At 38.7% G+C, this 11,381-nt stretch overlaps 1 protein-coding gene across 7 annotated transcripts in view; it reads right to left on the bottom strand.

Moving 5' to 3' along the window:
- Window positions 1-11,337, bottom strand: part of LOC107273411 (carboxypeptidase M) — a 19,454-nt gene extending 8,117 nt beyond the window's left edge. The window contains exons 1-11 of one of the 7 annotated variants that reach the window (XR_003061633.1): window positions 9,593-9,850; window positions 7,580-7,669; window positions 7,232-7,479; window positions 6,828-6,961; window positions 5,911-6,047; window positions 5,616-5,803; window positions 4,612-4,907; window positions 4,367-4,543; window positions 4,158-4,250; window positions 3,418-3,656; window positions 1,682-1,820 (exon numbers count right to left, since the gene is read on the bottom strand). Coding sequence is in view for 6 of the 7 variants with exons in the window: in XM_025091086.1 (XP_024946854.1) it covers window positions 1,623-1,820; window positions 4,158-4,250; window positions 4,367-4,543; window positions 4,612-4,907; window positions 5,616-5,803; window positions 5,911-6,047; window positions 6,828-6,961; window positions 7,232-7,479; window positions 7,580-7,669; window positions 9,593-9,603 (1,572 nt within the window). In the remaining variant the exon portion in view is untranslated. Of the gene's footprint in view, window positions 1-265; window positions 1,821-3,417; window positions 3,657-4,157; window positions 4,251-4,366; window positions 4,544-4,611; window positions 4,908-5,615; window positions 5,804-5,910; window positions 6,048-6,827; window positions 6,962-7,231; window positions 7,480-7,579; window positions 7,670-9,365; window positions 9,851-11,318 lie in introns of those variants that run through there. The other 6 variants (XM_025091086.1, XM_015751587.2, XM_025091096.1 and 3 more) reach the window with 6 other exon arrangements.
- Window positions 11,338-11,381: the final 44 nt, after the last annotated feature.

Below are 11,381 nucleotides of genomic sequence, written 5' to 3' on the forward strand. Positions count from 1 at the left end.
GGGGGGGGGGGGGGAATGCGATTTCGGAACACGTTATTGGGGATATTTTTCTTTCATTCGCCTTTTTCGTAACTCAATAACGTAATGTGCATGGCGTCATCTTTAGATAGAAGAAGATACTTCGACACGGGCAGCCGGGTGAATGAATGCCTAATGTTACGTAATCAATATACCAGTATATGCACTACTATTGCAGTTAACTTCTCTGAATACGTTATTGGGCCGTATCGCAGTGCTAAATAACAATATTAATAACAATGACCAATAACAAGAATAATAATATTATATTTGGCCAGAAACAAGGGATTATTTTTCCTTCTATTTCGTAAATGGTCCATAAAAGTAACATGCGGAAATTAAAAAATAATCGTCCGGAGTAGCTGAAACGCCAATAATACTGTTTTGACTATACACCCCGTTCGCGAATTATCTAAAATTAACCGATAGCTCTAATTAAAATGATAATTGACTTTATTCTGTCGATATATGTATACAGGGTACCTCACCGAAGGTGCGCTCGTTGATTATCTCCGTTACTAATGAAAATACGAAGAAAAGTTTCGGACAAAATTTGTATGGTTTCAAGGGATTCGATTTTTCACGTTTGTTCCTTAACATTTTGAGACCTTGCAAACTAAAATCCATCCAGCCATTTCCAAGTTATTGAGAAGTGAATTAATGAAGCGGCGCTGCAAACGAAGATTGTTCAATAAATTCACTTCTCAATAACTTGAAAATGGCTGGATGGATTTTAGTCTGCAAGTAAATGATGTTGTATTAAAAAAAAAAAACACGTAACGTGCTGTATTTCGAAATCAAACGAATATAAAAAAAAAATCATTTCGATGAAAAATTGACCCCCTTTAAACCATACAACCTTTGTCTGACATTTTTTCCCGTATCTTCAATAGTAACGAAAATAATCGAGGTGCGAACTTTCGATGAGACACCCTGCATACACACGTATATTTTGTTCATAAGTCTGGTCCGCATTTGAAATTGCAATTAGTCCTTGGCGAACTTAATTTAACAATTAACCCATTACATAAGAATTAATAAAAATCCATGGATCCCCGTATTTACGCACAAACCGTAAAGTCCCTTACGACCACCTTAACGTACAGATATATATATCACCAAGGTGCCCTGTATGATTTCGTTGATACAATAATCTACGTATAAAAAGAGATTCGTCCGTTAATCAGCTAGCACAATAAATCAGTTCGAAAGTTAATCGAATAAATACATAAGAATGACGCTCGCGCTAATAAAATATCAAAGTAAGAGTACATTGGATATCCTCTTGCGGAATAATGTATAAATGGAAGGGAGGAAAATAATTAAATGATTTCCAATTGAATACGCGTAATGGGGATCGATTGGCAGGGGAAATGCGCAAACAACACTGATCGACGTCGCGCTGAAGATGATGATGATTGGTGAAAGGGCAGTTATTCGCAGACGCGTTCGATCAGCAATAACAATCAGCCTTCCCGAAGAGTCCTGATGAGTCCCGGAAGTGCTCTACTGGTGATGAGGAGTAGGAGTAGAATGGGAAGGGCGATAGAGAGGATATTGAGATTGAAGGGAGGGGCTCTAAGAAGGGTGAAAATGGCGCAAGATCAGCCGAATAGATTGGTCACAAGGGAATTGAAGCCGTTGCTGATCGAGGAGAAGATTCCGTTGCTGGAATCGCCGGCAGTGTTAGCACCGGAACTTGGTCTTAAATGTAGAGTGTAGTCCCTGTGAGGATAGGGCCTCAAGGGACCGTTTATGCCCGTGTAATGTCCTGGAGCATCGTCACCGATGTCGTCCAGTCTCTGAAAAATAATTTCAAAAAAAAAAAAGTTGCACAACCCGATGGCATTTCCAATTTCAATTATAAATACGACACGTAGACTGAGAAGTACACTGAAATTAAACTGCTAAAAAAAATTAACCACAGCGAAATTAAATTCTCTTCGTAAAGTTTTTTTTCCCTTATCCTCCTCGCAGAACAAAATTTGAGGAATTCTTATAAAATCTTTTTCTTGTCAACGCCAGCCAAGCGATCAGCATAAAAATTAAAGTCTTTCGTAACCTCTCGACGAACAAGACAATAATGATGACTCGACAATGAGAATGCTTGGAATAAAAATGAATCAGTTTAATTGGACGTTTGTTAAAAATTTAATATCATTTAAATATTCATCAGATTTACTATCAGTCTACCGTGCCTTGATAATAAAAGTAGCAATAAGCACGTGTGAAAAATGCAAGCATCGTTATACCTAGATATTAATAGCGTCAGCTAATTAGCATCCGCAGTACAGCACCATTTATTAATAGAGCTACGAATTAAAGTACGATTTATGCCGTGACAATTATAAATATTAATTAGCGTAATGAGCCATTGATTGATTAAAACAGCTGGCACATGCACGCACGAGAAGTACAATCGAGGCGAGGCCGAGGCGTTCGCGATTTATTGAATGATTCAAATTTAAGATGAACACGTTCATGGAGAAATGTTAGACAGGTGGATATATATATATATATATTTAGAGAGAGAGAGAGAGAGAGAGAGAGAGAGAGAGAGAGAGAGAGAGAGAGAGAGAGAGAGAGAGATTCCATATGCACTAATAGATATACATACCACCTAGATACTTATACATAGTTACTTATGTACAACGTATACGTATGTTCCGTGTCTCCTTCGGGATGGAGAAAACTAATCCTGAAAGATAACCAGGACGATAAAGAATTCGCCTCCGAGGACGCTTTTAGACGTGATCGAATTACTTTGCAAAGATATCAGGATTCGAGTCGGACGAAATTGGAGTGCCCCGGCTAAATTCGTATCTGGGTCAAAATCGTTAAAGGATAAAGAGATCGCATCCTCGGCGTTTTCTTTTAATCAATTTTCCTTATTTTTCTCTCCCTCTCAATTAAAATAAAAACGATCATGGTTATAACGGCAAATAATGCACGACCTTATTGGATTTACTAAGAATCCACCGAATGACAAAATCATACGAAATACATTAAATTATTAGTTGGACAGAGGCATTAACGTCAAATTACAAAACCCAAGAGAATGTCATAAACACACAAATGTATAAATATATCAAAGCGCGATTTCCACAGAGTTGCAAAGAATGCGTTAAAGAATATCTGGAATTGGCCGAGTTAGTAATGCCAACTGTTAGAATAATATGGTCGTTGCGTCTGTTCTATGCGAGCTTATGGTTATATTGCGGTGGCAGGGTAAACAAAGGAATGCGGAAAAGAGGATGCAGAGGAAAATCGTAGCTAAGAAGAATAAAACATCGCATGTAAGCCGAACACGCGGAAAATGAAGGATCGACATCGATAAATCGGTTGGCAATGAAATGAAAGCACAGTTAACGGCCGATTGCGAATTACTCGATTACTTACACGTTACTCGTGCGTGGAAGGGAGCTAGCCGGCTAAATTACAGGGGGGACTTTATGGGGACACTGAGGACTAGATTATGAGGTAGGAAAGACGATGGTGTCGGCGGCCGGAAGAGAAGACGCCGAGGAAGTAACGCGCGTGACGGAGCCCGTTACTTCGGCCCTCGCTTCCGTTTCCGGTTCCCAGCCCTGGACCTCCTCGCCATCGTCGGTTTTGCGACTTGGCTTCCGTCTCTGAAACTACACCACCATTCGCACTCGTACCACTTATTCGCATTATATACAGGAAGTCGCGAGCGCCACCATTTTCAAACCATCTCGCCTGAGGGGATATCAGATTACACGGACAAAGATAAAGGAGAATCGAGTGCATCTACATTGACGTATTTGGTAATTGGAGAATAACGTCAAATCATTTATCGCCGTCTTCGGCACTTGGAATTTATAGCACAGTGGGGGGGTTGGTTTACATGGCTTTATTATACAGGGTGTTTTAAAAGTAAAAGTGAGACATTAATTTAAGTTTACAGAAGAGAAATAAAAACGTCTCAGCCACCTGAATACCGTTAGGAGTCACATTTCCCAACTGTAAAACATTGTCACCCATTGTCTATTATTAGCCATATAATCCACGCGATTAGAATTTTAAACATTATACTTTCCCTGTATGAAAAATCCGTTAGTACTTTTGTATAATTATATACAATGTTTCTGTGACATCAGAACTAACGTTAGACTTACCTTTGTGGTGTGGAGGGTAATGTTGAGTAGGGTGGGATGCTGTTCAATTACCATGAATTCAATTTCACGCGGGCTGTAGCCATTCGCGTAAACCTGTACAACAGAAAGGAAACTTACTTGATTAAATAATTCGAAAAATAGGCCAATTTTGAATTTTTCGTAAACAAGATACCTGTAATCTGAACTTTAATGATAATCGGTAAACTAACCTCGAGTTTGTAAACTCCAGGTAAGAGTATCCTCCAGAATTCGCCGTATTTGGTGGTGAAAAAACTAATGTCCCTAGATTTGACCTTGACCGAAGCCCGTTCGACCGGATTTCCATTTTCATCAATTACGAATCCATGGACACCTCTGTGCGCTTCGGCCAGGAACTTTATCAGGGACTGGAAGAAGGACGCGTATTTTGTAAAAATTATATTTAAAAATTCTTTTATACTGACGTAAAACATACCACTCGATTTTCTTCCCAATAATGTGGCAGATCTTCAGCCGGAGGATACTTGCAGCAAGACAATTCTAAGGTTATTTCCATGCAGCCATTCCAGACGTAGTTGAAATCTTGCATTCCTCCGGTTAGCGGATACCATTCGGCACCGTTTGTTATGCCGTGCTTGAATCCCGGTTGTGAAGCTGAACACGCTGCACCGCGGAACATGGAGCCATGATTTTGTGAATAAGTCAATGATAGATGACGGAACACGTCATCATCAGGCGAGAGACTCGGTGTGGATGTGTAACTCTGAAACACTGTGATGATCACGATGTAATAATGATACAGGAGAGGAATGAAAAATGTTAAAAACTCATGAAAACTCCTGCTTCTTTTTTTCTCTTCAATATCAGCGTCGTTATTCTACTTTTAATTTTGGGTAACAAATTGACAAAATTTCAAGTACGTTTGGCCGTTCGGTCCGTATATAGAAAATATTAGAGTGATTAGAGAACGTCGTTAATCGTCCACTGATGAGTAAACGATTGTAAAGTATTTTTTTTCACAATACCTGCACACAACGGAGCCGAACGACATATTCCTGATTGCATGAAAATTTACAGGCAACGTTAAGTCAAGTTTGATAACAAAAGAATGATATTTTTTAAATACTAAATAGAGATGGTAAATAATATTTAGTAAATAGGGCGTTTTTAATGAACACAGTAATTTTGTGACTAAACAAAAACCCAAAGAGAAAGAAAAGGAAAATGAAATTCTTGCGCAACTGAAGTTTCGAACGCACGAAGAATTAATTTACCGGAAAATTATCCTCGTTTTAACACTGTCCCATTGTTCATTGTTCATCCATCACACTTTCTACTTGGATTAATCGCTACCTTCACAAGGTGACGACTTGACGTCATTCGAAATTCTTTTCCACCGGATGCGGAACATCCCATAGAATAAACAAAAGATACCAGAGACAATGTTGGAAAACTGAAAAATGAGAAAATCTCACTCACGTGAATTCGGAGTATTGTCAAACGGGTAGCTGGCGACAAGGGCGCCACCGTGAAGACTTCCGGAGAGAACAAATTGAATTTTCGAAACCCACTCCTTAACCGCTTCCGTTTCCGGTTGACTCTTTTTATTGTTCTGTTTAAAGTAATCCGGGAAATTTCGATTCAAATCGAAACCGCGAGCATTGTATCTGTACAAAGGAAGAAAGTAAAAAAAAGTTTGTCGATAAATCAATTCATAGCTGGATATATTTAGAGTGTCCAAATTCTCTATATATTTGTTGTATTCGACACTCACCGGCCCTGACCACCGTCACAGGACCCTTCTTTAGAGACCTCAAAGCCGTCCGGATTCATTGACGGTAGTATATGAATACGTGTGTTATCCAACAGCCAAGTGATGTATTGATCTGATCCATATTTCGTAACCAATAACTGTCGAACGAAAAATATTGTTAACAAACTTTTACCGAACAATTTAATAATCAATAATAAGTAATTCATTCACGCAAATCACGTGACAGTTAATAATTAATTAATCGCGCAATTTTGTGATACACAAATGTCAGTATTTCTCTCAGGCAGCAACGTTAACGATATCTTATACGGTCTAATTAGCAACAGTGAGCGAATTGATTTAATTCACCCGACGAAACACGAATTTAAAGAAGTTCATCCTTTTTCACATGAAAAACATGAAAATGGTTACGTATATTACATAAATCAAATTAAAATTTTTTATTATAAAGTTTCTCATGAATTTAATTAGCATAAAATATTATCAAACGTCTGTGCTGTTACTAGTAAACAAGTGGTAACAAATACAATCCGACAAGAAAAACCCATCTCGGAAATTCGACTTGATCGTGTGAATGGTAATTAAGATCGAGCGTGAAGTGGGAATAAATGACTAAAGGTCGACCTTCGATACTCAGAACGGCGTGAACAATAGTAAGCGGCAGAATAATTACGAGAGTTACCATGCGCTGCTACAGCACCTACAGATTCTCATGGGGCTGTAAATATGACGTCGTCGTTTCCGATAAGGTCTTTCAAGCAAGGACACAAAGTGAGGTTAGGTTAGGTTGGACAGACACGATCCTTGAAAATATTCATTAAGGTTTTACCACACGAAAAATATATTCCGCGCGAATACGAATTTCAACTTAATGATAAAAAAATTAATTAATAATGAAAAATTATACAATTACATACGTGAATAAGGTGTAGCATAAGTTCACGTCCTACGGCCTCGTTTCCATGTATGTTCGCCACATATTTGACATCCGGTTTACCGATCATGTGTTCATATGGAGAGGATGAGACGACCATTACCCACAAATCGCGGCCTAACGGACAGTATACAAATTCTTATGTAATCACATCGTCTATTGTCACTGTTTTGCCGGAAATGAGAATATACAATGCATGCGTGTCATAATCGGTTAACATCGTCGAGCAGCAATCGTTGCTCGGGAATGTTCCAGGACACGCTATCCCGATAAACAGGGTACGATAAGGGCTGGAGTCCTCAATGTTAATGGGAACCACAAATTTCGGTAGGATCTTTGATAGTATGTTGATGAAGATGAAATATTGCTACGAAGTAATGTCTTTACCCTTGACAGACTTTCCGATCGAATATAGAGCAGTGAGATTCTGGAAGCGCAAGGAGGTCGTCCTTAGAAATCGACTCATTTGTTCATAATTGTGATACTTGAATTCGATATTGTATGGCTCGTCGAAGATCGAATAACGAGAATTGTAGTGTCTTGCAAGTTCAGAGTCTCCTGATGTTTCTTGTCCAATGGCGATCCCATTAGCACCTACGAAGGCCACTGTCACGACTAATAATATACGTAACATTCTGAAACAATAAAAACCATGTTAGTTACAAAAAATGTATAAAAATTCCTCGAGATGTACTGAAGTGAATAAAAAATGGCGGGTAATAATTTTCAGATTACTTTGATCGAAGCAGATGGTTTTTTTTTATTGGGCCTCTTTCTCTTCTCTTCTTCTCCGTAACGTCTGGAATTCGAGGAACTACTGAGTTCCTTAAAAATGAAATCTCTCGCTTTTATTTACAATTTCGAGAAAGGAGCGTCGCTCGATATGAATCACACGCGTCCCCAATTTCTTTCACTGCCGTCATTGCGAAATTCTTTGAGGCATTATTTGAAGGTTAAGGCCGATTTGAATTTGGCCTACGCGTTTTTATCGGTATCATATCTCTATGTATTTAGGCACAACCCACGATCCCTAAAAGTGCCTTGGCGTCATTGACATTTGTAGAAAAGGTTAAATTTAAAAAATTAGCATTTGCGTGGAAAGTTTTTTTTTTTATTGAAGAAAAAGAAAGGCCGGAATAATTATAGATTTGCGTCAAACATGCCGTGTTTCCTGCCTGTTCGGTGCATTGGCCGGAAATGCATATTCCGGTCACGTTCAGTGTTCACGGGCAACTTTTACCGTTTTATTTACATTAAAAGGAAGTAGTCGACTCTCGGGTCGGCTTCGCATGTATACAAATTATTTTTAAGAAAAATGTCCGGCTGCTTCGGCTTTCACTAACGGCACTGACGCACGCCAGAAGTAACGGGTCCCGAGCGCTCGTAAAGCCCGATAAAATGGTCATGAAATAGCGGCGAATAACTGGTACACGCCTATTTCATTATTTTCTTTACTTTTTCGTCCATATACTGTCGTTCCAGGGGATCGGTTCAAATTCGTTATTGAATGTTAGGCTATTACTTTTGAGATAATAGACTTTGAGAACGACGTAAAAGACTATATTATTATACTTATACTATACTTATACTATAATTCCAGAAATAGTAATTGGATAGACGTATTTTATTTTTACGAAGTACCTCGTTAATTTTCTGCATGATTTTAAAGTGAGATTAATGTAAAACATTTAACGTTAACGTATGCACCTTAATGATTCTGGGATTCCCTGTGTACCTATGTGACTCACAATGAGTGATGTTTTATTGAGCGAGAAGATTTGTGCGAACGACGATTTCAGAATATGGAATAATTAGCGACTGTTACGAGACAAGTTCGTACGTCAGTATTTTTTGTCTGGAAAAAAGATTGGAAATATTTTCATGGCGCTTTACGCGTCTTCTTCGTCCGAAGCGAAACCTCTTCGCGGTAATTAGGCCAGTAAACTTTGCCCGCATATTTACATTAAGCAGATACGAAATAAAAGAACTTCAAAGACTAACAGAATATGCGTGCCACTTCATGCTGCTGGAAAGCTCTTTTCTTTACTTGCCAAATGTCCCAGTTAAAAGCAACTGCTTCTTTGTCAAATTCCACGAAATCTTTACAAACGCTTCGAATAATACAACTGCAATATGCATAAAATAACACTCACGTAGGCATAACAAACATTTAACAACATACATTTTGCATTTTCAATATGTCTCATGCTCTATTTAGCCCAGTCGGTCTTTAAAAAATAATCGTGAAATATCTTCCGTTTAAAAAAAAGTACAATTATTACACTTGAACATCAGAACAAGGAATACAAAAAGTACCAAACTACCTTCAACTGTATAGTAGAGACTAGAGACGGTTAGGACGACATGTCAAAAAACAAAAGCAATAAGTCAGGAAAAATAGAAGCTGCCAGAAAAGGTCGGCCATTAATCATCGCGGGAAAGAAATCGTTCTGAGAAGATAAAAAGATAATCAGAACAAGCATAAATAGATGGAAGGAAGGAAGGAAAGATTCTGTGTCACCTGAATAACAAATGGGGCGGCAAAAGCCGTTTCGAGGGTAAGTTGAGAGTCGCTGGACGGAATAACGGGCTTTCGTCGTTGGAAATATTCCGTAGTAGATATAGTACGTTTTGTATTACACCGATAGAACTTGCTCAGAGATGCTGAAAAGTACTGATGCTTCTTCATTCACGATACAATGTCTAACACAATTCCAGACAGTCACGATTTACAAAGTTCATATTTACTTCTCTCCCATCACACCAATTCACTCGTTCAATGCCGATCGCGTTACGAGGACGACTTTAGGATGGATGCGGAACCAGCACCGGTATGCCTTCGAAATTCAAAGTGTGGAAAGACGAATCGGAATCGCAACGGCACGTTATGCACAGGCTCGCGGTCAACGCGAGACTGCGAACTTGGGAAGAGTGCGGTGGAGTGCGGCCCGGCACGCAACGCTATTCCTCTGGTGGTGTCACAGTGTACCAGTGCACCTTCTAGTGTCTGAAGATACTTCTTCCGGTCTACTGGTACTAGTGGACACTATATAGCACCTGGCTAGCTATACTACCTTGAATATAACACCTGGTGCTATCATCTCTAAGGGTCCGGAGTAGGGATAGAGAGTTAACGACTGGACGAGATACGACGAGAACCACTCGTTTATTGAGGACAATGTCCTACTACCAAGATTGCGGTCCAGAAGTAGATGGAATTTTTGTTATTAACGCTACACATACCGACAATTTTTGTTCAACGTATTTTTGGCTTTAAAACGGTCAATGGTACGTTTAGTGTTAAGTATATCAAAGCGGGAATATCGAAGGACACCTTTAGTTTTTAGGCTTTAGATCTGGATCTGTAAAATGAAATGAGACTACGGAGATTGGACAAGGGATAAGAACACCCTTGCTTCAAAGATGTACATATTTATTTTTATATAGTTAAATTATAAATCACGATGATTAAATTTTTCAATATTTCGCACTCGAGGTTATAAACATTAGTCCTTCCAAAATAAAAGCGCGGGATTTGAATCCTCACCGATGTCGAATTATGATCCAGATACGAATTTTCGAGGCCTACAAGTATGATAAAAAGAAACTAACGTTTTTCGTAATTTCGTAATTTGTTATTGTCTTGTTTACTAGTTGGCATACAACAGTATTCTGTACATTCGTAACGATCAGTCGGTAAATCGAACTGCGGATGACAGCGACACCTGACTAAAAATAAACAGACCAAGTATTATACCTGGGTTTGGTATCACGTGAGGGTAGGAAACACGGAAAGTCGCAATCGACTTACCTACTGAATGCTAACGTTACGTTTGCGCGATAACGTACTAACTTCATGTGCTACGTTTTAGCTATCAATAATTATTATTTTTTAAATTACTCCTATCTTCCATCAACCGAGGAGATTATTAGTTGTTAAATCATCGACTGATGTTGTTTTTGGGTTTCAATTTTTTAACTGTCGGTTACAGGACGGACTGTGAATCTGCGGAATGGATTCTGAAGATCTTAATAGTTCTTCTTCATGTTCTTATTTTTATTGGTACATCCTAAAAATTTACGACACATTTTACCGTATTTTAATAGCACGCATTCGATTTATTTCTGTAAAATAAAGGTATAGAAAGGGAGATTACTATCGGGATCTTTAAGTATATTTCTCCTAACTTTGAGTATGTTTCATCCCAAGACACCTGAAGTTGCCGCATCTAAGATCAAATTCCCCATTCGTTTCCCGCCACAATCTAATGATATCAGCGGCCATTCAATATTTTGACAGTATCGACATGCTTCACAAAAATCGACAATAACTCAAAAATACAAGTGTAGCCCGATCAGAAATTCCATCACGGGTGCCTGATTTGCTACCAGGCCCTTATTCGATATTAATAAGGTAAAGCCTGATAGTTCCCATAATGCATTGCGTGATTAGAATATTTCTATAATACCTTACGTAAAGTTATCAACAGTTGTGCCATCTATGCATGGTCTTGCAGGGATCTTCCTGTCCCAGAGA

The sequence above is a fragment of the Cephus cinctus genome, unplaced genomic scaffold (assembly GCF_000341935.2).
Source record: "Cephus cinctus unplaced genomic scaffold, Ccin1 Ccin1_scaffold0091, whole genome shotgun sequence".
Lineage (NCBI taxonomy): Eukaryota > Metazoa > Arthropoda > Insecta > Hymenoptera > Cephidae > Cephus > Cephus cinctus.